The sequence below is a fragment of the Chenopodium quinoa genome, unplaced genomic scaffold, assembly GCF_001683475.1.
Source record: "Chenopodium quinoa cultivar QQ74 unplaced genomic scaffold, ASM168347v1, whole genome shotgun sequence".
Taxonomy (NCBI): domain Eukaryota; kingdom Viridiplantae; phylum Streptophyta; class Magnoliopsida; order Caryophyllales; family Amaranthaceae; genus Chenopodium; species Chenopodium quinoa.
Window position 1 is genome coordinate 1,642,303 of NW_018745177.1, and position 27,991 is coordinate 1,670,293.

At 35.9% G+C, this 27,991-nt stretch overlaps 1 protein-coding gene across 5 annotated transcripts; it reads left to right on the plus strand.

Moving 5' to 3' along the window:
• Positions 1–874: 874 nt before the first annotated feature.
• On the plus strand, positions 875–27,930 carry LOC110710718. 5 transcript variants are annotated; one of them, XM_021889056.1, is made up of 28 exons: positions 875–1,427; positions 4,218–4,377; positions 5,544–5,636; positions 5,777–5,897; positions 5,978–6,152; positions 7,776–7,950; positions 11,591–11,719; positions 11,874–12,033; positions 12,220–12,440; positions 13,623–14,225; positions 15,802–15,870; positions 16,013–16,129; positions 16,212–16,457; positions 20,915–20,962; positions 21,058–21,186; positions 21,594–21,758; positions 21,848–21,910; positions 22,003–22,110; positions 22,227–22,310; positions 22,404–22,451; positions 23,367–23,441; positions 23,968–24,060; positions 24,157–24,237; positions 24,332–24,403; positions 26,153–26,197; positions 26,288–26,371; positions 27,120–27,223; positions 27,312–27,930. In XM_021889056.1, the coding sequence occupies exons 1-28, from the start codon at positions 1,204–1,206 to the stop codon at positions 27,454–27,456; spliced, it is 3,837 nt and encodes a 1,278-aa protein (XP_021744748.1). In that variant the 5' UTR covers positions 875–1,203; the 3' UTR covers positions 27,457–27,930. The 5 variants fall into 5 exon arrangements, with proteins under 5 accessions (XP_021744748.1, XP_021744744.1, XP_021744746.1 ...); XM_021889052.1 differs by having other exon boundaries at positions 11,874–12,440; XM_021889054.1 differs by having other exon boundaries at positions 5,777–5,891; positions 11,874–12,440.
• The last annotated feature ends 61 nt before the right edge of the window (positions 27,931–27,991 follow it).

A 27,991-nucleotide genomic window follows, 5' to 3' on the forward strand; every position in this document is an offset into this window, starting at 1 on the left:
GGGTTGCGTGGAGGTGTAGAAACTTGCTAATCTTTGACAATGAGAGGCCTAATTTTGTCATGTTAGCAGCGGGTTTTTGCAGATTGGTTCAAGAGCATAATTCCTACGCCTGTAAGGTCTTCCTACGTGCTGCAAGTCAGTTACGCATTACAAGTTTTGATGCCTAGCACCCTCCTCCTTCAGGTTGTGTGAAATTTAATTCTGATGCTCATGTTCCCAATTCTGGAAATGCTGGTCTTGGAGTGGTGGGGCGTGATGCAGAGGGTAAGCTAGTATGTACTGTAACTAAAAGGGCATGGGGTTCTCATCCGGAGTTTGTAGAGGCAATGGCAGTACTGAGTACTATATGCTTTAAGGATCGCACGAAGGTTAGGCTACAAAAACATTTGGGCGGAATGTGATTCTGTAAATGTGGTCAAGCAGATGAATTCGGATATTGGAGGCTTCTCTCCAATCTTTGTTATTTATGACGAAATTAGAATCGATAGAGCTTGGTTTGATAGTTGTATTGTTACTCATGTTAAACGATCTTGTAACACGGTAGCTCATCTTGCAGGAAGGTGGGATATGGGTGATTCTTTGGAGTATGCAAGACTTAACTCTTTTCCCCAAAGCGCTTTGACTTTGGCGGAACTCGATTGTTCTTAATAATATGGCTCTACCGATTCCTTAAAAAAAATATTTTTACTGATTTTCTTTTATATTTCTTCTCTAAGTTTGTTGATTTTTACTGAATTGAAATTATTTTTTTACCAAACTTAAATTATTTTTATTGAACTAAATTTATTTTTACTGAATTAAATTATTTTTTTACTGAATTGAAATCATTTTACCTAGTACTATTTTTTTTAAAAGTGGAGTGAACAGAGTTAACTATAATAAAAAATATAATTAAAATTCATTATTAATGTTATGATTGACCATTCACTAGAACATTTAAAAATAGAAGGTTATCAAAAATAATTTTCATATCTGTCAAAAAAAAAAAAAAAAAAAAAAAAAAAAAAATAAAATTCATAGCTTGTTCATATGAAGCTAATTAGGAAAGTTGTCCCTAACAATTTCTCTTTCTCAGTCTCTAACGTCCAACCCCTTGTTCTCCCGCTCGACCCCCATTAACTATCCCCAAAACATACAGCAAGATCTTGCTATGAAGCAATTGCAAAATTCACAAAATTAATCAACCAAGAAGAAGAAAGAATAATGGTGGGATTAATGGCGGCTGGTTCTGAAGAAAGAATTCAGAGTCTCATTGATGCAATTACCTTTGCTGCTGATACCCCTTCAAAGCTCGAAAACTTGCATCAACTTAAGCAGGAATTGTTGGGCTTAGAAGATGATACTACTGTTTCTTTCTCTGATTTCCTCCCTTCTTTGTTGAGGCTTCTTTCGGATTGTTTTAGCCCTGTTCGTAAATGTGTTACCGAGTAGGAATCTTCTCTGGGTTTCATTTTTACTGATTAAAACTTATTTTTACGGATTCGCTTTTGAATTTTATCGTTGTGGGTTATCAATTTGATTGTGTTTTTACTGATTAAACGGAATTCGATATTTTTAGTTTGTGGGGTTTTGATTTTTTGTGCATTAGAGTTGTATAGGATGATTGATGATTGATGATTGTAAAGTTTAATACTTGTACTAGCCGTTTTTACATTGTTTGTTGTTTGGTTTAGGAGTTTGTTGGAACATTGATATAACAAGAATTATTGGTAACATTCTGTAGTTCTTAAGAAGAATGTTTGTGGAAGGACAATTCAGTATTGAGAATTCAATGATTGATTTCAAAGCTACTAGGGTCTAGGGATAGTCTCAAGAGGAGGTGTTTGCGATTTTTCATTTTGGACAATCAAGAGGATAGTTTGATGATAAAACCTTAGGGATTACCTAAAATGGGTTTAAGATTGGTACATCGATTTATGGTAGAAGATTGAAGTATCATTTTTTCTTCCCTAATGATACAGTTGTTATAGTAGAATATCAATCTTTTTGTTCATTTTTTCAAATAATACGAAGTAGTTACATATATTGTTTTAGAATGTCCAGAAAAAGTTTTCGTAATTTCTAAATTTGAAAATTATAAATTGGGCTTCTCAACGCACCCCCTCTTGAATTAAGTTCCTGAAAGAAGAATGTAAGAATAGAGTTACTGTATTGGGCATATGGTGACATTGTGGTGGATCCTTAATTTTGAAGAGTTGGGAATGTGACGCTTATGGTGAATCCTTACTTTCATATTAGTTTACTTACTATGATAATATATGTGTGAGCTACAGGAATTAAGGATCCTAACTTCTGAATGTTAGAAACAAAATCCAATGTTTTGCTGACAAGGTGTCACAAGAACACTGAATATTATTGGGATTCTATGTAACAATAGAAGTGATAATGATTATAATGAAAGTAGGCTAAAATTTCTACTCTATCAATCAATCTTCTTTTATTCTAAGGTTTATTGTGAGAATTGTTGGCCTCGAGATCAACTTGTTTGTTTAAAAGAATTAAACTGGAGTTTGGTAAGGTTGGCTGATTCACTTGTCAAGCTACTTGTGCCGTGCTGTGAATTTAATTTCCAGGATGCAGGTTGTCCTTCTCCACATAGGAATCTCTTTCTTAATTAATGCTGTATTTCCTAAGAGGTTACTGCCAAATTGGAGCAATGGAGGCAAAGGTTGGAATCTAGAAGATTTAAGCTAAATCAAAGTAAGACCGAATATTTGGTATGCCGCTTTGGTACTCAGAGGGGGACAAGCGATGATGTGGTGTGTTTGGATGGAAAGTTTTTGACCATGAGTGAATGTTTTAAATATCTTGGGTCGATCATTCAAAAATATGGTGACATTGATTAAGACGTGACTTATAGGATTAAGTTGGGGTGGCTTAAATGGAGAGCAGCCAAGGGAGTGTTATGTGACCAAAGCATTCTCTTATAGCTGAAGGGAAATTCTACGGGATTGCCATAAGACCAGTGTTGCTCTATGTTACCGGATGTTGCGCTCCTAAGATAAAAGATGGAGGTTACAAAAATGCGCATTTTAGTGGATGTGCAGGAATACTCTAAAAGATAGAATTAGAAATGAGGTTGTTTGGAAGAAAGTAGGTGTGGCAGGCATTGCACACAAATTAAGGGAAATTCGTCTACGTTATGTAAGACGGACGATACAAAGAGTTGGACCATAGAGGGATTAAACGAGGGAGAGGGAGACCAAAGATGTCTTGGTTGGAAGGAGTTAGGAAGGATATGATGTATTTGGATTTGCATGAGGATGAGGCATTGGGTCGTAAGGGATGGAGGAAGATTTTTGTCGATGACTACATGGAATAATCACTTTTGGTTCATTTTAGCTGACCCCACTTATGGGATTAAGGCTTTGATTGTTTGATTGATTTCTAAGGAGGGTTCTTATACTAGTTGATGAGGTGTTGAGGCATGATTCTCTTTAATGTAAGAAAGGTCTTCATAATTCTTGCTTATGATTTGTGTAGGATTGCTTGTAATTTTAAAGAAGACTAGGAGCTTCCTTGTGGCAGATTGTTTAATTTTATTCCTAAGGGATAAGGTGAATTGGGTTTTATTACAGTGTTTAGAAACATCTCCTGAGTGTGTAAGGTAGCTTTAGCAGTTTCTGTTAAATGGTATTTTCTTTGCACAAGGTGATTAAAGTCTATGTGGTCTCCAAGGGGGTGAGATGCTTTTTTTGATGGGCTGAAGCCAAACTAGGAAGAGTTATGGGAGAACTATTTAAAAATGCAATGTTCTCATTATTAAGACTTTGACTGATTCCTGCTGATACAAAATCCCTCGATTTCCTTGTCTCCTTAAACTAATTTCTGGAATGACCTTAGATGACAGGCCCATGTCTGTTCTTCACTAGTGGACTTGTAAACTGCTGCTTCCAATTTCACACACCCCCCTTACCATTTGTATTCGTCTTCTCTTTGCATATTCCTGATTTTTTGAGGGGGTCATTCATGCATCTGTCGTTAAACTCTTTTGCGTTTGCTAAGGTTAGTGAGCTTGAAGCAGATTCTGATTTTGTTGCTTTTTTGGAAAAAAGAAAGGCTTTAAGTCCTTTTTATTTTCTTAGATTGGGCATTAAAGGTCTTAGCACTTTCCCTTTTCTAAGATTGTATTTTCTTTTACCTTCCATTTTGTCTAGATTTTCACTCTCTTCTTTCTAGAAATATCAATCTATCTGATGTTTTCATCTGGATTCTAGGGTAATTGGTGAAATTGGGTTGAGGCATTTGGAGGTTTTACCTGAAATTACAACTGCACTGTTGACTGTTGTTGATGATGATACTCCAGCAGTGGCCCGGCAAGCTATTACATCTGGCACTAATATATTTTGCTGTACCATGGAGAAAATAGCATTACAGGTAATCTCATGTGACATATGATCCATTAAATTTGTTTGCTGAAAAGTTGAATCTGTAATTGTGTAGGATTTTAACATCATGTTGGTGGGAATATAGTGACCCAGATAGGAGGGGGGGGGGGGTTGTTAGTTTGACCCAGTTATGGCTGATTCTGCTAACCGTGTAGAGGTGATGCCTTGAGGTTTCCCATGTCACTGCTGAGAATGTGAGTGAGCTTGAGACTTTTTATAGCTTAATATGCTGCATTTAGGTATGTGAGCCAAAATGTGCTTGAGGCTTTGAGCACGCTGAACTGGCTTGGCTCATAGATTTGTAAGAGTTCAAGCCTGGGATTGTCTTTCAGATGATGCATTTAGCTATGTGAGCCAAAATGCGCTTGAGGCTTTGAGCATGCTGAACTGGCTTGGCTCATAGATTTGTAAGAGTTCAAGCCTGGGGTTGTCTTTCAGATGACTACTTAGAAATTTGTGTTTGTAAAATCTTCCTAGTATAAGGTTTTCCGATTGTCCTGCACTTTATTCACCCCCCCCCCCCCTTTTAATGATTGTTATTTCATCAAATTCTATTTTTTTTGCTCCTTTCATTAAAGGGAACAAATATGCAATTGCAAAGCTTTCTTAGGAGAGTGATGATATAGCATTCCAAATTTTAGGTTGGTTTTTAGTACTCCCTTTGTTCTTCTTTCTTTCTTTTTAAAAAAAAATCTTCCCACTTTTTATTTTTGATATGTTCTTTTTTTTTTTTTTCATCTTCCTACTTTTGCTTTATTTTTATTTTTTTATATTAAAGATAATTTCCACTTCTATCACTCCTTTCCCCATCACTTGGTCCATATTAAATTATATAACAATACCTAAACAACTTTTTATCTCCTACCTAAAAAGTAAAAAAAAGGGACTCACCTTCCACTTACTACATTTTATATGAACATTAAGTAGGAAGATTTAAAGAAAAAAAAAAAAAAAAAAAAAAAAAACAGAGGGACTATGAATTATCAATGCCTGTGTAGGAGGGCATGAATTTAATGTGATTCCAATTTAATATGATGTCAATTAGCTTAAACTTATCCCTGGATGGTTCGTACCATTTTCCTTACAAATATTTTTCATCTTCTAATCAATTTGCTTCAAGAATGTTCTCATCTCATCTTATTCTGGCAAGTGTAGGGGCTAAATGCAAGCAAGTTGGATGATTCTCTTGAGTCAGCGTGGGAGTGGATGCTGAAGTTGAAGGAAAAGATATGTTCAATAGCTTTTGAGGCATGTTACCTTGCATAAAGTTCTTCAGTGTTTTTTTCAATTGTATATAATTTTTTAAAAATAAGTTCTCAGTGCTCTTATTAGAAGAAAAAAAAAAAAATCATTCATTTTTTATGTACTGATGAATGCCTGTATTTCAGTCTGGAAGTGATGGAAAACGATTGTTGGCTCTGAAATTTGTTGCAGCCATCATTCTTATTTATACTCCAGACCCCAATGGTGGTACTGAGCTTCCATCTCATCTTATTAGTGATGGTAATGGTATGGATCATAAATCAATCTAGCAATTAGTATGTACTTAATGTTTCTTGTTGATATTGTTATTAAGGGTCTGATTTTAGCTGTAGGTAAGGAAGCAGGGTTCAGTATCTCATGTGTTCGTAGAGGGCATCCTCTTCTGAAGCTTGGGGATCTGTCAATTGAAGCCAGTCAAAGTTTGAGATTATTGCTTGATCAGCTTCGCCTCCCCATCGTGAAATCGCTCAGCACCTCCATGGTGGTTGTGCTCATTAATTGGTAAGCTATACCTCTCTAATGAGTTCCTTTTTTGCTTGGAAAATGATGTAAGGTTGCTAGTCTAGAAGTTTAGTAGCTCCCTAGCTAATACCCAAGTAATGCTTGGTGTTTTCTATTTTGGTCTTGAAGTTTAGTAATTCAAGTTTTATACCCGAGCCGTGCTTTTATTTGAATACATATATGAAAAAGAAATGGCATTATTGACTAAATCGATGTACAAGAAAGCTCTAGGTGCGATAAGGCCATATAAGTCTTGCTGCACCTAGTCGCGCCTTAGGTCTCCATTGATCTGCCTCAATAGAGTGATTTGCACTAAATTTAAAAATTAAATATATTTCGAGTTGCGAGGGGGGGCCTTACCTTGCTTTCAAAACTAGCTGCTTCAGCTTCGACTGATGTGCGCCTTTGGTAGTTGGTTGCATCTGAATGGTGCGCTTTCTGGTGCACCTCATGCACTTCTTTGAATTCATCTCATCTAGATCACAAAGCGCTCTACCCCAATCATCTAGCAACTAGGCGCTCTTGAGGTGTGCTTTTTCATACACTCCCCCTAAACTCTGATTTCCAATATTCTTATTTTATCAGTTTTTACTTAAATGACAATAGTAACTAATTTATTTGATTTCTAATGCTGTCATTTACTAAGTGTGGACTCAATTACCCTGATACACCTATTAAATACTTTGTTAAACGGCCTTCTGTTTTTGAATAAAACCTGGGTATTACTAGATGAGATTTTTTAACATTCACAAATCTTTGGATTTTTAGTCCAACAGGAACAGCTGTCAATGCAATGACTTTTTAATTGTTTGTTTAAGTATAACTGTATCTAAGCACAAGAAGAAGGCATTATTTTGGTGTTGTATTTTGCTTTAAGCCTTTTACAACTCCTATTAGCAAATGTTCCTGCCCTGAACTTGCTTTACTCTTCAAAGTAATAGTGATGCCTTTTTCTCCCCAGAGTCAACTGCAGGAAATACTTCAATTTTGTGAATGATAATGGGGTGACTTTAATTTTTCTGGAGAAACGCTGTGGTGATTGACGACTGCAGTAACATGGCTGTGGAACATTTTACCATCATCTTTAGATGTTAGATCCTTTGTCAATTGCCTTGGGTCAGTAGTCTTTTATTCTATTTTAAGTTTACTTGCAGGAAGCACAACAATGATGGGAACTTCCCATTCATGTAGTAATGAATTATATCTGTAAACTGTAATGCAAGGCTTTACATTTATTGTTGCGGGGGAGATTGTGGCAAATGTTCAAGTGCTGTGTTAGTGTTACACACATCTTTTGTTGTTGTTGTTGGTGGTGGTGGTGTGTTTGTGTGTGTAATCGCAAGTGTTTCAGCCTATCAAATGATATCACTGTCTTTGAATTGTTAGAAAGATAAGTGATGTCATAGTCACCAGAAAATAGATCCTCTTAGGACAAAAAGGAAAACATACTATCAGTTCCTATTGCAAAAGCCTTTTTTAAGACCATGAGACCATGACCTTCTGATTGATGTCATAGTCCAAATATTTAGATCTGTGTCCCAAGTTTTCTTCCTTTCATTATCTTGGGATCCTCATGATTTTTTTCTGACTGTTTGGTCTTACTTATTATATATTCTTTACCAGTTTGTCAGCCATTGCTGTGAAGAGGCCATCCTTCTATGGACGAATTCTTCCAGTCCTTCTGGGTCTGGATCCTTCAAATTCTGTTATCAAGGGGTTGCATGCTTATGGAGTACAAAATGCTTTAAAGAATGCATATCTCTCTTGCTTGAAGTGTGCACACCCTAGTGCTACACCGGTATGATCTTTCATCTTCCTTTTTTGCGCTGTTTCTTATGTAAATTAATAAAGTTCTGATTACCTTGGTTGTTAGGATAGTTGTATGAAGACTGTCTACTTAATTTGATGATAGGGTTGATAGATTTACCTTGGTTGTTTAAGTAACTGTAAGATGACTGTCTACTTAATTTGAACAATACACATTAGATAATTAAGAGTCATAATTTTGACCCTTTGTATATTTACTCATTTTTTTCTTTCATAAATCAACTTTCTTTGGTCATCTGCTATCTTTATCTTTAGGTATGTGACACTTTCTAGTCGTACTTGACCTGTTATTAATTTTCTTATTGAAAGTGGCCTCACTGGATTGGGATTAGATATTCTATTTTGTGTCAGGTATAGATGCTTGAAACTGGCATAGCAGTGAATGACTTGCATGTGTATAAGAGAAAGTTTGTTTTTTTGGTATGAGTTTGGAATTGCAAATGAAGCTGAGGTGGTATGGGTTTAATTGTTTGGTTATGTTTGGGAGTGAATATTGTTACTTTATTTGATATCTGATAATTTGGTGCATTTGGTATGAGCCATACCCACCTTCCCCGTAGGTTGAGCCTTTGAGGTATGGGTTTAAAAATTAAAACTTTGTTAAACAAACCCTAGGTATGGATTTTAGCCATTCCCTTTTTGTGATGTTAGTTCCTCCGAAGTCCTAACTTCTTGACAGCGATGACATTATAAAGGAATTACCAGTTATTGGATGCCATTATCTCCTTAAAGCTCCTGCACTCTTATTTTATCTTGAGAAGGAAAAGAGTCAACTTTGTACAAAACCAATATTGCAGGTTTTCTCTAAAAAAAACAAGATTATAGCAAGTGAAGAAAAAAAAGCCTACAAAAATTACAAAGAGTAGAAGAATGTAAAATTTTTTGAAGATTGAATAAAACGCTAACTATTCTATTCATAAAGGCTATAGCATCTCTTTGCCTGAATTTTGCACCTAATTTGCGCCATAATTAGAAAAGAAAAAAAAAACTAATAGCGTCAGACGAAGAAGAAACGTTTGGTGATGCCTTTCTAGTGATGGCTAGGGTTTGTATCCAGAGTGGAATAGAGTCATAATCTTAGGGGGATGGTGGGTATGTGATTCTTGGTAGTTGGGGAAGAGTTAGAAATTTTATGGTATGAGATTCTAAGGCAAGAAAGTTCAACCAAACAATGGAACGTATTCTAGCTCAATTTGAATCCATTCCAAAAACTCTGACCGAGCTCCCCGTTAATTTAAAGGTCCCTCAACTAAGTTAATAAGATCATTTGGTCATTTTGCAACCACCACTATAATGAGAATTGAGATGATGAGGTTTCAATTGCGCAAATTGTTAGTCACCTTTCCACAATTTCTTATATGAGATGAGCTACCCCATTAGTTGACGGTGTGAAAAATTTTAAATGAGGTTGTCAATAATCCCATATATGGACTTACTAACCATTATGAGATTACTGACAATGTATGTAATTATGTATGGGGTTACTGATGGAGGGATAGAGCTACCTACATGCTTAATGAAGCTACTTGTAAAACTTTAGAGTAGTTGCTGGAATTAATTTAAAGGGGTTACTAATTATGTCACACGGCTCACACCACCAATTGGGTGAAAACCAGCTGGTCACTTTATGACCTTTTGTCTTAACATGTTTCCCTGGACCTAGATCTTTGTTACTTTATGACAAATGTCTTGGTTAAATTTTTTTACCTCTTCCGGTTCCTCTCCCTTTTTGAGCTTTTGCTCCAATTTACTTTCAATTTACCAAGATGTATAATCTAAATGCTATCTTGTTTTCTCAAATTATCTTGCCACTACATTTCCCACAAAGCTGCATAATACAGCTGGATCACGCTTTCCTCATGGTCTTGAATGATGAAGCGCCAGACCGATTCATAATCACTCAATAACGCATCATCAATATTTTCTTATACCGTATGCCACATGGAGGCACCAACTGCTGTCAGCGCTGTTGGTCTGGTCCCTCTTCTCCCATATTTCTTAATGTTAAGTAAATTAAAGACTGTAAGGTAGGTCTGCAGTTTTTCTCTTCCTTGCTCCAAAACTAGACTATCCTTCTGTTGCATGTCTTCTGAGCATTAAGACTTGGGGGGATTTTTTTTTTTTTTTGTTTGGCTTTTTGCCCTTGTTTGCACATTGTTGATATCTTGGTACATACTCCCTCTGTCCCTTTATTTTTGCCCCATAGCCATTTTTTGGGTCAAACTTTAAAACTTTTGATCATATATTACCGTTAATCTATGCAAGATTACATAATCCTGAGTTGTCTTGTTAGATTCGTCGCATTGTACATTTTATTAATATCAAATTTGTATAATTTTTACGTTTATGGAAATGAAGATATAGACGTTTTAAGATGCGTCTTGAAGACGGTGTATGGTCAAATGGGGCAAAAAAATAGGGATAAAGGGAGTAGCTATTAAGAGAGCTGAATGAAAGAACATCATAGAAATTAAGTGTAAAAAAGTTTCTAATGCATTCACTGGCTCACAGCAGATTCCTTTCTTTGCAAATTGCGCCACATTACTTTGTTTCTGTAAATCAAGCTCTCATCCGATGTCTGTTCCCACTAGAGTAATCTCAGAATTGGGATACAAAGATACACGTTTCATGAATTCATTCCGTGGGATTCTGGCTTTGCATTGCAATCATTTGGCCCCATGTTGAGTCAGTAATTTCAGTCTGGTCTTAATTTGCAGTGCTTAACATAACGTATCACTATAAGTTGCAGGCTAAACTGACCCTTTTTGTGCATTTAATATTCATTAAAGCTGATTGGGATTGTGGGCCTTGCCTTTATGTTAACTATCACTTTCATTGATCTAGTCACTGCAATCATTCTTGCACCATCCATTGTCATACGCTTCAGAAAATCAACCTGATGCTTCCTGACCATGGATTTGATCCCTTTTTTCTAGAGCTGCAATATTTCACACGACACGACCGAAACCGGCACAACACGAACACAAAGTTACTGAGAGAAAACACGAAGTCGACACGAAATGAAATTAACCCGAACATGACCCTTTTAGATGAAGTCAATTTAATTGATGTGACTACCAGAATTCTCTCTCTCTCTCTCAAACACACACACACACACACATGCACGCACCCACCCCCCCCCCCCCCCCCCCCCAACAGACATAAACTCTGCTATTTTTTTCACGGAGCCTAAATTTATAATTATGACCTTGCCATGCTCCACCCTAGGTCTGAATATACTTGGATAGAGTGTGTCTCCTTTGATTTGGTAGACTTGAGGATGCTGATGGATTAGAGTCTTTGAGCTTTAGGAGAGTCAGTTTGTAGCTGCATATTTATTTTGACTCTTATGAGGAGGCATCCACTAGTTCCATTAGGCTTTCAAAGTTTGCTGCATCATTTAATCATTCTGCCTACATTTTGTGATGTGATAAATGAGTATTCCTTCATAGGACATCGGAGATTGTTTGCTATAACTTGCCGAGTTGTTGACTTATTTAATGTTGTAATTTTTACCAATCGGACATTCAAGTTGCAGCGGGACAAATAATGAGAATTATTCTATTTAAACATTATGCTCTTTTAGCTCATGATATCATTGATTTCATCAGTGGCGGGATCGATTAGTTGGTGCTTTGAAGGAAATGAATGCTGGGCATATGGCAGAAAAAGCCCTTGAAAGCATGTGCAGTAACAATGGAAATGTGAAGGAGGAAAAGGCTGAGCTAGTTGCTGTTAAGGTATTCACTTTTGGATTATTTGAACTGAATAAGATTTTTCTTTTTTAGATGAGTAACTTTATGTAGCATTTGCTTGAATGTACCAGTTTTACACATAAGAAAACTTAGATAATTTGTTCAAATTTGCACCAACTTATCCTGAGGTATCTGACAGGAGGAGCAGTCACTTGAAGTCCATGATCCAGTGCATAATAAGGTGGGTAGAAAAAGATCCAGTGACCTGGAAGTTGGTGACAGGAATGAAGATGATGATACACCTGGAAAACGTGCCCGATCTATGCACAGTGTATCAGAGGAGCTGAGTGATAAGTCAGGTGATCTTCGTTCTTCTGTCGAAATTAAGTCTGATTCACCTGGGGTGGCAAGTGCATCGAAAGAAGATGATTTGGGGCCTGTACAGCAACTTGTTGGGCTTTTTGGTGCCCTGGTTGCTCAAGGTGAAAAGGCTGCTGCATCTTTGGAGATACTTATATCAGGTATCTCTGCTGACTTACTTGCAGAAGTGGTTATATGGAACTTGAGAAACCTTCCTTCTACTTGCCCAAAGGCTGAGGGAGATGAAGAACTGCAAGCAAATTTTGGTTTGCGTTACAATAAAGTTGATACTGATACCCCCTTTGACCAACTTTCATCATTTTTGACAAATGCTGTTCACTGTAGCAGTTCCGAGCTCATATCTGCAGCAGCTGATGTCAAACCACCAGTGTCACTTGACATTGAGGCAAGCATCTATATTTTTCATGTTGCATCTTTTTAGTCTCAAAGATGTGATGTTGCAGGCCCCTATATATATATATATATATATACTTCCTCCGTTCTTTTATTATTGCACCATAAGGGTTTGACACAATATTTTTGGTAGTGGAAAAAAGGATGAGAGAGAAAGGTAGAAATACAAAGTTGTCCATGTGATTGTACACAAAATAAAATGTAAGTGTTGAAAAGCAAGGGTATATTAGGTAATTATAGTGTGAACACAACTATTTCTTTTCCTAAAATAAAAATGGTGCAATATTTGTGAAACTTCCTTAAAAAGCAAGTGGTGTAATATTAAAAAAACGGAGGAAGTGTATATATATATATATATATATATAAAGTTTGATCAGTGTACAAGTAATGCTTTGTCACATTTATTGGAAATTTAGCTTCCTGATCATACTTTAAACTAGGAGATAACTCCAGCAGAACCACTATGAAAAAGTACCAAAGGGAAATTTAGCTTCCTGATCATACTTTAAACTAGGAGATAACTCCAGCAGAACCACTAAGAAAAAGTACCAAAGGGAAATTTAGCTTCCTGATCATACTTTAAACTAGGAGATAACTCCAGCAGAACCACTATGAAAAAGTACCAAAGGGTAAAAATGGCTGGAGCAATGACAGGCTAAGTGATGGGGTTCATGGAGGTAATGCTTTGCTTTGAGGGCAATACCGTGTTTATTGCTATATGACTAGTGGAATTGGGGTGTTCTGGGATTGTGCTGTGTTTGTAGCCTGTTTGTGGTTGGTTGCACCTGGGTTATTTTCCCACTTAATCAAAATTCCTCTGTATCTTGTATGCAGTCTTATAACTTTTATCGTGATGTAGTTTTGTTCTATGAAATTATCTTTTATCGAAAGTAGTCCAAAGGGAAAGTAGTCTGGGACTCTGTTCCACAAGGACTCAAGACAGCCATTCCTAAAACCTGCATTTTTGTTACAGATTGTATATATGCTCTTTTCCTTTCTTTTTTTTACACAAGTATATGCTCTTTGTTCACTAATGTTATAAAGAACTATTTTTCCTGTGTACTTTTTTTTTTTTGGTATAAGTTTGTTTGTTTTTTTTTTTTTTTGTTTGTAGGAAATATATATTATTTGTTCTCTAGTTTATTTGAGTTTCGTGTCTACCCTGAATTGACAGCATCCGCTTCTAGAAGAAACTCATGCTATGGATGTTGCTGATAACATTGTGGGATGTGCTACGTCAAAAAGTTCAACTGAGCTTGTTGATTCAGATATGCCATGTGCTTTTGCTTCTGGTAATCTTTTTGAAGTACCCAAAGGGTCAGCTGTTACCTGTGAGTTTCAAGATATGGGACCTTCAGATAATGCCATTCCGGGCTTGGATAATGCTCATAGCGATGGATTCCTGGACACTGTTGCTTCTTCATCGTTGGCCTCCACAGATCGGGATGATGGCAGCCAAGATCAAGTTACAAGTGTTGGGAAAAGTTTTAAAATAGAATCACTTCCATCAGTGTCAACTGAGAAGTCTGAGGAACTTAGCTCTAAAGCTGCTGCAGCAGATGCAAACATAGGGATGGCCTCTACAGCTAGTTCCCTTGGGCCAGTTCACCAGTTTGTCTTGCCTAAGCTCTCAGCACCTGTGATAGACCTTTCTAGCGAGGACAAGGATAAGCTTCAAAAACTGGTATTTTTGCGCATTGTGGAAGCATACAAGCAGGTTGCTGTCTCTGGAGGTTCACAGCTTCGATTCTCTTTACTTTCTTATTTGGGAGTTGAGGTAATTATTATGTTTTATAATTTTAATGCTTATCCTTCAATTAAGGTGCTTTTGTATTTCTTATTTTTAGTGATGGGTTTGTTCCTCAGCAAACATTATTATAAAACATTTCATTTGCGGATTTGAATTAGTCAATTAGTAGAAAGTGTGCAAACACGTTTTTTTTTTTTTATTTTTTTATTTTTTATTTTTAAATAATTTATCAACATGAAAGACAGCAAAGAACTATCAAACTGTAAGGTTTCAAAATTTTCCTCTTGGGTGAATCATATTTTTCCCTTTACGCTGATTGAACAGGGAAATTTGATATCCAAAGGATCTTTCAAATGATTGCGTTATCAAGAGCCTTCATTCAAGTCCTTGCATGATAAATTATCCTTTTTCTTGTAAAAGTTAAATCACTTCATTTACTAGTGCATGATCTGGTATGATTTCAGATAAAGAAGTGATGTTTTATAAAGAGAGAACTTCCGTCCAGGAAAAGAGGAATTTTTGGTGTCATTCTAAAGGATTTTGGGGTGTAAATTTGTATAATGGCTTTCTAAAATACCTGGTTTTTAAAGTTTCTTATTCTTCACAAAGAATCCCAAAGCCGTAGTTTAAAGTAAACTTTTTTTAAAAAAAAATTTATCAAGTTTTCTTATCCAGACAAAGCATTTACTTTTGAAGATGAAAACTAATATTTAGGGCCTTTTCTATACGAGAAATTTTTATTACAATAAAATGGGAGTTTTGGGACCAAAGTGTACTAGATATCAAGGGAAAAGAATAGAAGGATTCCTGCTTCACAATACATCAGAATGATTAGGGAACTCCTCATGAGGCCATGATTCTGAGACAAAGTCCAAAGAGAAGTTAACATCAGCATTACAGCCCATTAAGATGTCAGAATATTCCCTAGTATGGAATTTAGGTCATTCATTTCTAACTTAACTTTGATATAGTAAAGAAGCAAAGTAAACTATTTTATTCCCCTTGTTTTGCCTTCCAAACTGCATACTTATACTGTATGATAGAGGAGTAAACCAATAGAATTCTACCAAACCAAAAAAATCCTATCACCTTTGAAGATGTGTGATTGACTTTCCTTTTTTCTATGTCAGAACTCATAAGCGTTTTTCACTACGGTGCAGCATCACTATTTTCTAGTGGACTTAGGCTTTTGATAATTTCTACCTCTGTGAATATGGCTGGATTAATTAACTTGTTAAAGCTCAAATTTTATGTATATTTACTCATTAACGTTTGGTGAGAACATTATCTTTTTTTATTTGCTTAATAGACCTGGATGCTAAAATTAATATTGTACTGCCTTTTGAAATGAACTCTTTAAGTGTATCCTTCTGGCTACCTTGAGGATGGTTATTTTTTTTTTGGGTGATGTGTTAATATTAGAAAAGCAGCTCCATATCGAATATTAGAAAATCTGAGAGAAGAATAGTGATGCTGGAATGAAGCAGATAAAGATGCTGTGTTTTGAATTTTTACGGCTTTTAGTCGGGTGTCCCTTTGGTTTTCACTACCATATGTGACATTTTCTGTGCTTTGACCTAGTTTCCCTTTCTTCCTTCTGCAGCTCTCATTGGACCTTGACCTTTGGACATGTCTACAGACACACATATTGTCAGATTACATAAACCATGAGGTGATGTATATTATTTAATTTGCTGCTATTGACGTCATGTTGTGTTAATTTCTATGATATTTGTTTGAGTTTCTTATGATTGTTTTGAAATATGATTGTCCAAAAATATGCACTACATTAACTGAATCACGCAATGTTTTAGGGACATGAGTTGACATTACGTGTCCTCTATCGATTGTATGGGGAGGCAGAAGAAGAGCGTGACTTTTTTTCTTCCACAACTGCTTCTTCTGTATATGAAACTTTTCTTCTAAAAGTGGTGGGTATACAATCCTCTATTTTGTCAATTTCGTTCCATTGGACATATATTCTTTGTGGTAAGTTGTTGAATATCTATGCAGGCAGAAACACTGAGAGATTCTTTCCCACCATCTGACAAATCTTTGAGTTGTTTGTTCAGTGAAGTTCCATATTTGCCCAAATCGAGCCTTAAATTATTGGAATGCTTGTGTTCACCTGAGATTGGAGATAAAGATGAAAAAGAATTGCACAATGGAGATCGGGTTACTCAAGGTCTCAGTGCTGTGTGGAGTTTGATAATGCTGAGGCCAACTCTCCGTGATGTGCTGTTGAAAATTGCTTTGCAGGTCTGTGTTTTTATCATATTTAATGATTTTATGTAGATGTCATTCTCTAATTGAACCATGATCTAAATGTAAATGTTGATTGGAAAAATTTGTGTTCATTGAGAAATTAGCTGTGGTCGGGGATGCTGTATGAGAAATCATCTCTATTTTCCCCATGTCAGAATGTCTACATAGATGTGTTATCATTCTGATAGATCATCCTTTTCTTTTAGGATATTAACCCTTGAATCCCTAGAGGCATGAAATAAAGTAATACGCTAAAACATAACCTCATATGCCGGAGATTCAAAGATGACCCTATGGTCTTGTTTGCTCATTTTTTTTGGATGGAAATTGACAACGTTATTAAAAAAAAAAAAAAAAAAAAAAAAAAAAAAAAAAAAAACCTATGGCTATGAACCTTCCTCCTCTTCCTCAGTCTTCACTTATGGTCAAAAGCATGTGAGCATGTGGCAACCATAATAGCTTGCATGGACAAATTTAGAGGGGATGCAATGGCCAATGGGTACAACTGCAACACAAGAAAATCTCAATATACAAGGGTCATTATTGGAGGGGGGGGGGGGGGGGGGGGGGGGGGGAATATCCAAGAAAATCTCAAAATTTAAACTTTATTAAAAAAAATAAAAAAGGAAATTTTGTCTAAAACCACCCGCCAAATTCTTGTTTTTGTCAAAAAGCACCCAAAAAAAAATATGTTGCCTAAGACCACCCAAATTCAAATTTCTGTTGTTTGAACACCACCTGGATCAACTTTTTCCGGCATTGACTTTGAATTCCGGCGTTGACCAGGGGCACGTGACAACCACGTGACCCCAGTCCCTTTTTCTTTTTTTTTTCCCTTGAATTTTCTGTCTATTATTGACCACCACCACCACCACCACCACCAGCCCCACCTCAGAACCACCGGCTCACCCAACCAACACAAAGACCCCAACCACCAACCTACCCACCACCACTCCCACCAGCCCATTCCCCACCGTCACACACAACTGCACACCACCACCGACACCACACACCACCACCATTCCACCAGCCCCCACCCCACACTACCAGCTCCACTTCAAACCACTACCTCACCCAACCATCAACCTACCCACCACCATTCCCACCAGCCTCTTCCCCACCGTGACACACAACCACACTCCACCACCAACACCACCACCACCACCACCATCTAAAAATTATTGCGAAAAACCAAAATTAACCCATTAAAACGAAAATCAACCCCAAACAATCGAAAATTAACCCAAGAAACGAAAATAAGCCCATAAATAAGAAAATTAACACAATAAAATCGAAAAATACCACAAAAAAAAATCAAAACCATTAGATAAAAAAAAAAACGATAATTAACCAACAAAAATTAAAGAAAATATATAAATATACAATTATCTAATAATATTTATAAATTAAGATCACAATTACATAAAAAATTAACTAGATCTACAATCTAACCTAAATTAAAACAAGATCTACAAGAGATAGTAAGTTATTGCCTCGCGACGGTGGTTGCCTTGTTGGTGTTGCGCCATTGTTGTAGTTGCGGTTGACGATGTTGGTTGTTGGCTTTGTTGTTGGTGTTGCGGCAATTGTTGTTGTTGCGGTTGATGTTGGTGGTGGTTGGTTGATGTTGTAAGTGTTGCGCCGTTGTTGTTTATGGTTGTTGATGTTGGTGGTGGACAGAGAGAAAAGAGGAGGGACAAGGAGAAGCTAGATGAGAAAGAGGAAGGAGGACCAGAGAAAGAGAAGAAGAGGAAAGAGAAGAGAGAGGAGTGAGAAATTCAATGCAAAAATGCCCAGAAAATTCAAGGAAAAAAAAAAAGAAAGGTGGAGGGTGTCACGTGCTTGTCACGTGCCCTGGTCAATGCCGGATTTTGAAGTCAATGCCAGAAAGTTGATCTAGGTAGTCTTAGACAACAAAATTTATTAGGGGCAAATTTGTCAAAAAAAAACCTTTTAGATACACCATTTTGCGAAAAAAAACCTTTTAAAAGCTTTTTAGCTAAAGGAAACCCGAATTTTAACATTTTGGCAAAAGAAAACCCGAATGTGAATTTTTTTTGTTGATGACAACCAAGTGCCTCTAATACACGTAATTAATTTCTGATTTATTCTAATTATCCTTTTAGTACTCACTTAACAATTTTATAACTAAATTAATTTATAAAAAAATAAAAAAAGAACAAAAACCACCACCCTCCTCCCTTTCCACCTCCCCTTTGCAGCAGCCCTTTCCTTTCCTCCTCCCACTGCAGCAGCCCTCCTCCCCCACGCCTCCTACAACCTCTCATCCCCGGCTACCCACCTCAACCTTCGGTCGACCCCCCTTACCACCGGCTTGCTGCAACCCTCCACCTCCCCGGCCCCTCCCTTCGAACATCTACCTTTCATTTCTCCCTCAAACACTCTCAAACACACAACCCAAATTTGCTAGGATCTTTTTGGAAGCTTCAAATCAAGTTTTCGCACACAATCAATGCATTTTTGCTTCGATTTTATCTTATAATGTGCTTGAACTTTGCAATTTTTAAATTTGTCCATAAACCCTAGAAAAATCGATTTGGGGGTTTCTAAATTTGTGCATCTTGCTTGCAATTGATGTTTATTTTGGCTTTGATTATATATGTATATGATGGTAGGATAATTTGGAAGCAAATTTCAATTGATTTGGACTTGATTTGAGCAATTTAGGGCCAAAAATTGAAAATTGCTTACTTGTGGTGGTCGCCGCCGGGGATAAGGAAGAAAGGGATTGTCGGCCGGTGGTGGAGGTAGATCGCCGGTGGTGGGGGATCTGGGCAGCGGGTCCAATGGGGGTGGGGATGGTTGGCTAGTGGTTGGGAGGTGGTGGTTGGCTAGTGGTTGGGAGGTGGTAGTTTTTTTTTTAATTTAATTTAATTATTACTCATAAATAGGTGGGTTAGAGAGTGATTAAAAGAAAGAAAACAAAATAAGAGACTAATTAAGTGAATTAGAGGACAATTAGTGAAACAGGTTTCTCCTTGCAAAAAAATTGAGGTTGTGGTTTTTTTAACTAAAGAGCTTTTAAAAGGTTTTTTTTGACAAAAGGGTGCTTTTAAAAGGTTTTTTTTGACAAATTTGGGTGGTCTTAGGCAACATATTTTTTTTGGGGTGGTTTTTGACAAAAACAAGAATTTGACGGGTGGTTTTAGACAAAATTTCCAAAAAATAAAAAGGATTTGAAACTACTGAAGGAGGAAAGATTGAGAGACATCATGAAAGACAAGGTATAAAAAATAAAAATCACAATGCCATCATGCATGAAATCAGTGAGGAGCTTTGAAGTGTTTGGATTATATGCTGTCTTTCTTGTATAATTCCAGCACCAACTAGAAGGGAAATAAAAAAAAGATGATTACATTGCTTCCATTGCATCCCCCTTTTTATAAGGAAATACTAAATTTGTTCAATGCTCCTAGTATGTCTTTTCATTACAAATTTGATTTAACAAAAGAAGAAATATAAGGTGGCCACCATATAATGAATTACAATGGGAATTATATAGAGAATGAATAATGAAACTATCACAGTCTAAAATGAACAATAAAGTGGAGAATTTATCATTTAAAATAATATCAATTATATATTACAATATAATTCTTATATTTTTGGAGAGAGTATTATAGCAAGTGGTAATTATTAATTGTTTCTGGGATAAGCTGTCTAACTAAAAATAAGTGTCCATGGAAACAAGTTAAACTAAAGTGTGCGCAGAATGATCTTATGGAAATGTGTTGTGACTTTAAGAAGTAAAAATCTGGGATAGTATGATTCTCAGCCCTTTAGAAATTATTCTAGCTACCACCATAATTCTTGTAGGATTGTTAGTGAATATTTTTTATTGTTTCAGAATTATGAATTTTGAAGATTTTTCTAAGAAGTATTTTCTTATTCTCCACTTTGTAACTGATTAAAGTTATATATATTTTTTTTTATTGCTATTCAATGAAAACCGTCAAGAAAGGAAATAAATATATTGTAAATGTGCGATAAATTGAAAAAAATATGCAAATTTGTGTAGAGAAGTTGTAAGCTGTAACTTTTAATTTGTGTCACAAAAAAAAGTAACTTTTAATTGAGAATAGTGATCACAAATCTCACAATGAATAAAACCACCTTTTGGAAGTTGCTTGTTTGACATTTCTTATTAAATTATGAAAGACTATTGCGTTAAGGTATGTGAAATGTTAGAACGTAGGATTAAGTAAGAACATGGGTTTAGCAATGCAATAACAGCTTTACCAATTTACTACGAAACTTCTTTTATATAAGCTAGTGCCTTAGTGATATTGAAATTTATGTAATAAAAGGCTTCTTACTATAGGAACTGGGATCTAATATAGGGGTCGGACATGATTTAAAATGATGAATCTGTATACGCATTCATTCTGTATCGATATCAAGTCTTCTGATAAGCTTTTCTCCTTCCAAAGAGTGCAGTGCATCATATGGAGGAAGTTCGTATGAAGGCAATACGTTTGGTATGTCGACTATGCTAACAAATAAAGCTTTCTATATGTACTATTTAAGTGCACATATCACTTGTGTGCCTTTTATCTTATTTCCTTTTTTGCAGGTTGCAAATAAATTGTATCCATTACCGTCAATTTCCCTGCAAATAGAAGAATTTGCTAAGGAGAAGCTGCTTACTGTAGAAAATACTCATAGTGCAGATGCTGAAAAATCAAGTATTCAATCACAAAAGGTGTAAATTGCTTTTCAGAACTTGTTCTGTACATAATAATAAGAGGAGACTGAATTTCATTAGATTACCTGCTGGATTTTATTCTTTTTGAATCCCCCCCCCCTTCCACCTCATATACTAATATGTGTCTACTACTCTACTTGAAGGATTTGAGCGGTTGTTTTATTGTTGATATGCAAACTCATATGTGGAGGAGAATTGTTATAATAACTTGTTTGATCAGTGGGAGGAATATTTTTGAAATTACAGATATATGTTTAAGGGACGATTCTCATGAGAAGGATTTTTCACTCATTGGATGTCTAAATTCAATCCATCCTGTCAATTCTCTATTGTTGCATTCCACTTCGTGTAAATTTCAACCTTCTTTTGATGTCCCCTTACCCCCTTGTTTTTAACTTGATCAGAGTCTTGAAATAACTTTGGCTGCGAAAGACCAATCTACAGGGGAAACAATGGCCATAGAATCATCTGCCCATAATTCCCCGCCTTGCACACCTGGAATTGTTGCCAGTACTTCCGTATCTGAAGCACAACAATGCATGTCACTGTATTTTGCCCTATGTACAAAGGTGACACATTTTCTTAGTTGGTTGTGTATGACTTTGTTATCTGTCGTCTAATTGAATATTTTGTTTTTTGCGGCCGACTTTGCTTGCAGAAACATACTCTTCTTCGTCAAATATTTATCATATATAAAAGCTCACCAGAGTCAGCGAAACAGGTGTATTTGGATTTGCATGTAAAATGCTATTTGACTGGGTTATTTATGTACTTTTTAATTTGCTCATTCTTAAACTGTTTGGTTTTGTACAGGCAATTCATAGCCAGATGCCTATTCTTATTCGGACTATGGGTGCATCACCACCTCTTCTTGAGATTATCTCTGATCCACCTGATGGAAGTGAGAATCTTCTGATGCAGGTTTGTTCAGATTTATATTACCTTAGAGACTGATATTTCCTTGCATTTTATCCTTTTATGAGGCATGTGGAACTAAAATGCCCAAATTCTGAGACACATAATTTTCCATGCTATAGGTTTTGCATACTCTTACAGATGGCAGGGTTCCATCTGCAGAATTGATATTTACTATTAAAAAACTTTATGAGACAAAGTTAAAGGTATAGTATATTTTTATTTCTTATCTCTGCTTCTCATAACTTCCATGTAGAATTGGTAATATACTAATGCATCTTTACTTTTGCATGGCACAGGATATAGAGATTCTGTTTCCAATATTGCCCTTTCTACCAAAAGAGGAGGTTCTTTTTACATATATACTCTCTATGTTATTCTCTTTCATGCTTGTTTGTAAATGATACTGTGTAGACATTTGATTTATCACCTGCAGCTTGCAGAGAAAATGCTACTATTTATAGAAATTATTTTCTTAGATAGTTTTTCTGTAGTTACTTGTTGGATACTGTATAGTATTTACCTCCGTTTTTTTATTTTAAAAGTCAGACACGTGTTCCTTTTTAGGAAGTTTATTTTTAGTTGACACGTTTCCTTTTAGAGTAAGTTTTATACCTTGCATTCACTAGTGTACCACACTTGCTTTATCATTCTCTTATCTTCTCTCTCCTCTCCTTAATATGTGTGCCTAAATTGAACGCGTCAACTATATAGAAACGGAGGAAGTAAAATTTCCCTCAACTTTAAGCGTTGTTAGGGATGGTTATAGTATGTAGCATATCATCAACCTCTTTACTTATGTTCACCAACTTCCAGAATTCTAGGTTACCTTTGTGCTGATTGAAGCTACATCTGTTTTTTTTTTAATTTTTTTTTTTTTAATGTTGATATATAAATATAGGTTTATATATTTTACTTACCCAAATAGAAAAAAGGTATATATAATTTACCACATTGGAGATTTGGAGGAAGAGAGGGTCCCAATAATAGTGCTGTAACGGTCTCTCCTAGTCTCTTTGTAATCACCTTTACTTCGATAATTCACCACTTTTTTCATGTTAGGACCCCCGACTAATGTTATTGTTGCTGTGCAAATACTACCTCTGTTTCACAATAGATGAGACGTTTAGATTTTGTTCACTATTCATCTTGTAACTTCGACTACAGTTTCAATGCCTGCACATCATCATTTTATAGCTGTATTTCTAGGTTTTTGGAGTAGGCAATATTTGGAGTAATCGTTATTGACTTTGTATTGTCAGGTGTTGAGGGTCTTCCCTCATGCTGTTAATCTCCCCCAAGACAAGTTCCAGGCTGCTCTGGCACGCTTGCTGCAGGTATATTCTTGCTAATTGTTATTGCCTGTTTGGAATAGTATTCTTCTACTACTACTTCTAGGATGTCGATCTGAAAGCAGTAGAAATTTTGTGTTGCTAATTTTTTTTTTAAGTCTTAGTGTATTATCTCAAGTAAAGATGACGAGGAAGATGACAAAAGTAGAGAGAAGACTTTTATCTTACTCTTTGCCTAAACTGTCAAATTGAACTACCTATATGCTGTTTTTTTCATCCTATTAGAGCCTGGAGGATACGAGTCATGATTTGCTATTCTTGGTAGTATCCAAAGTGTTAACGAGAAACTATTCGCATTGAGAGTTCTTTGTTTCATGGAATCCATTGACTTTTGATTTTGAGTGGGAAAACCATCCTAGCTTAATAGTACTCATAGATTCGGCAACTACTTAAACCATTAGATTCAGCAACTGCTTAAACCATTCTATGGAGGGTTTTTTTTTGTTTTTTTTTTTTTTTTGAAGAAATTCTATAGAGTATTATATAACCACTTGAACGAATTGTTTTGCAGGGTTCGACTCCTAATCCTGTGCTAACTCCATCAGAAGTGTTAATTGCCATCCACAGCATAGATCCTGATAAAGATGGAATTCCTTTGAAGAAGGCATTTTTCTTGCCACCATCTTTTAATTTTTACATCTGCTTGTGTCTAGATTCCCATCTTAATATGATCTTGCTTGTATTTCCTTTCCATGAACAGGTGACTGATGCATGTAATGCTTGCTTTGAGCAAAGACAAATGTTCACACAGCAAGTAATTGCCAAGGTTCTGAATCAGCTGGTATGTTCTGAACATTCTTATGTTTTCTCTTTATTTTTTTCCCTTATGTTAATCCTGAAGCCCTTGGTTTTGTTTTCCCCTATTCTTCTTGTAGGTTGAACAGATTCCTCTTCCATTGTTGTTCATGAGAACAGTACTACAAGCAATCGGTGCTTTTCCAGCTTTGGTAAGAGGGATATTATTTTTTTCTGCATGCTATGATATTAATATACTTTGCTCCTTCTTTGACCCTCTAGCCTTTAAAGCTATGTTCTATTATGTATTTCTCTAACTTATTTTCTGTTGAAATGAGCAAGCAAAGATTTGCTTCTTTAGTCTGAAACAAAGCTATATAAACTCTGCTGCTTGGCTAGCTGTCTTGATGTGCTTAAAATCTGTTGCTCAAGCCACTTACTGTTCATAATATGTGAAACTACCCCAAACTTGTGCAATAAATGTCAGGGACTGGAGAAAAAGAATAATAATAGTATTATTTTAAAAAAATATCTTTTAAGTACACTTCTTGTGCGTCTAATTTGGCTATTTCATTTGTTGATTGTAAGTCTTAGCGAACTCTAAGTCCTGTCTATGTTCCATTGAATCAATTCTCTGATTATTCCTTAATCCCTTGTGAGATGCCGTATTGTTCTTTTAAATTTATTTCTGCTTCTTTTATCTTATTATAAAGTTCTTGGAAAGTTAAGGTCTCTTCCATGAGTGCTTTTGTGTTGAAACCGGCTTTAGGCAAGATTAATACTCCCTCCGTCCCTCTTTACTTTTTCCATTTCCATTTTTGGTGTCCCAAATTGGCAAAATGTGCTTCCCATTTCCTTTTATACTGTAATTATCTTCATTAGGCCTTCGTTGGAAAATGTTAAAGACACAAGTAAACTCAAATTTGCCCTAAAATGTACCCACTATGAATAAAAAGTTTATGGGGAACCATATCTCACTAAGTTCCAAAATGACTTAAATGATATATCTCCTTTTTGTCATAGAAAAATTATAAAAACAAAAAAAGGACAACCTTTACACTGTAATCACATCATGTCCCAAATTCCTTAATTTCACATGAAAAAACTCAAAACAATAAAAGTAATGTGGGACAGAAGGAGTACTAGTGATTTGCTCCCACAAAGTGATGACCAAGGTATGCTATTTTTCAAATATTTGCTTGCTGTCTTTCTTCATTTTCAAGTGGCTGAATATTTGTTTGACTATATGTATTAGCATACCTTAAGTTTGATCTTGCCTAGCTGCCACTTTCATTGGGAGATACCATTTACCTGTAACTGCCACTTTCATTTTTTACCTTTAACTGTCTCTTTCATATTTCAAGTATTTTGGCTGCGTGAAAATTGCGAGATCATTTGTTGCTTTGATTTAGTACTTGAATACTGTGTTATTATTTATGGTGCATGCTACTGTGTACAAAGTATCAACTAAAACTTAACCATAACAGCCTTTGTTGGATACATTCAGTTACAGGTATATGTTTTCCTCGTGATCTGTTCTTTTTTTTTTTTACTTTTTTCTTTTTTTTCTTTTTTGGTGTAGAATGAGCTGCTAGGGTAATTGATGTAGACGGGATTTGATCCTAGATTTAGAGTACCACCCCTCATGGCTTTAACCAACTAAGCTAGTTAATCTTCCACCCTTATGATATGTTCATGCATTTAGGAAAATCTTGCCACCATATTTTGTTAGATTTGTTACACCACACATTTTAACTGTGAGGCAGGATTTTACATTTACTCATAAATTGAGGCTACATCTAAAAACGTTTTTTTGCCTTAAATTTCAACCAGCTTAGAGTGAGCTTGTTGGTTATTAGTATTAAAATTAGTGTATTACAATGGTTTCCTAGTTTTAGTATTCATTTGCATTTCACTTTGAAAAAGATTACTCTAATTTTTATTATTTTTTCACACTATAGGTGGACTTCATAATGGATATCCTTTCTCGACTTGTAAGCAAGCAGGTAACATTTTCAGCTATAGGTTGCCTTGCTATTTATCTCTGAGTACCTTCATGTTTACTTGAATCTTATGATTGACACATTGTTTAACAGATATGGAAATACCCAAAGTTATGGGTTGGATTTCTCAAATGTGCACAATTGACACAGCCTCATTCTTTTACCGTGTTGCTTCAGGTACGTCCAATGTTCTGATATATGTCTCTGTGTTTTTTAATGAGCCATCTTTTCTGAGGCATCTTACCAGGGGATCAAGTATATTTTATTAAAACAGAAACAATGATATTTCAATTCAATATGAATTTACTGTTTTCAGAGATGAATGAAAACTGAAAACTAAAGCTGCAGATTTAACAATTCCATTTCTCTTCAAATACTGGGATCCTAAGTTTTATAGTACATCTGAGTCCATCTACCTGCTGCTATCCAATAAACTGGGAGGGTAAAAAAATTATATTATTATTATTATTTACAATAAAGGTTTTTAGAATTCTTGGCTCTTCCACTCTAAGTTGTCTAATCTTCTTTTGAAAAGAGATTGAAGCTTTTCAGCTCTGGTTGACTTCTTCCTTGTAAATTATTCAGAAGAACAATCCTACTAGGTTTTAGCATTTTTAATTGAGCACATCTGGGATCTATAGAGAGCAACTCTTAAATTACTTTTGCTTGTTGCCATTAAGCGCATGGTTGTTTGTAAAGAGATCATTTCATTAGAATCATGCTGTCTGCTTGCAAACTCCTTCAGGACCAGACGGTTTGTGCATGACACTGTTTAATAGTGAAATTAAGTTGTACTTTCTTTGGATGGTAAAATCACATTGGCTCGACATAATTTCTGTTAGACAAATGTTTACAACACATGAATTCTGAATATTTGTGGTGCCTTTGGAGTTTTGTTTTAAATGTTTATACTGTTTTTTTCCAGTTGCCACAAGCTCAGCTTGAAGCTGCTCTAAATAAAATTCCTGCACTCAAAGCACCTCTGGCTGCTCATGCAAACCAGCAGAACATTAAATCTTCTCTCCCAAGGTATGTCGAAAATGATCTCTGTTTTGTGGCACATTTACCTTTTGTCATAAAATCATGGACTGATGATTATGATTGCATCTGCTCTCAGGTCTGTACTTACTGTACTTGGCATCGCCTCTGATTCTCAAGCTGGAAGTCAGTCGCAGTCAGCCCAACCTGAGGCTGAGGATGCAGGCAGCTCTGACAAGGATGTCGTCCCAGAGAAAAGTAAAGAATCATCCAGTGGAAGCTAGAGTAACTGGTTGAAGTTCATGTAATTAAGTTAGATTACAATTAAAGCTACTGTCTTATGCAAGTATCAAGTTTAAGCTTGTCTACCTACTGTCTTATGTCAACGTTGAAGTGCATATGATTCGCATGAAGCTGCTTAGAAAATTGATGAACATGAGAACCAAAACATTTGGAAGTGTATCAAATGGAGCGGCTTTGCAAGGACTGCGCATATATTGCACCTGAATGTTGTCTGGTCAGCAGAGGATTATATGCGCTCCATTGTGAAAAGGTTTATAACAAAACAGATATATAATAATATATAATAGAGACCCACAAATGTTAAGTTGTAGATCAAATTTGGTTTTGGGTAGCACTAGAGAATTTTATTAAGCTAAATGACATCCATTAATAGGAGTTGAATTAATATCATGTATTTGTATCCAACATACCAGCTGATATATAAAAAGGAAACCGATTCAATGTCTTAACACATACTCCCTTTGTCCCTTATGTTTTTTGCCTCATTCACATTTCACGGCCTCCAACACGGCAACA

Coding starts and splice junctions, on each gene's coding strand:
- LOC110710718 (XM_021889052.1), top strand. CDS start 1,204: ATGGTGGGATTAATGGCGGCTGGTTCTGAAGAAAGAATTCAGAGTCTC. Junction 12,441..13,622: donor CAGTGTCACTTGACATTGAG/GCAAGCATCTAT, acceptor CTGAATTGACAG/CATCCGCTTCTAGAAGAAAC. Junction 22,452..23,366: donor CCTTTCTACCAAAAGAGGAG/GTTCTTTTTACA, acceptor TTGTATTGTCAG/GTGTTGAGGGTCTTCCCTCA.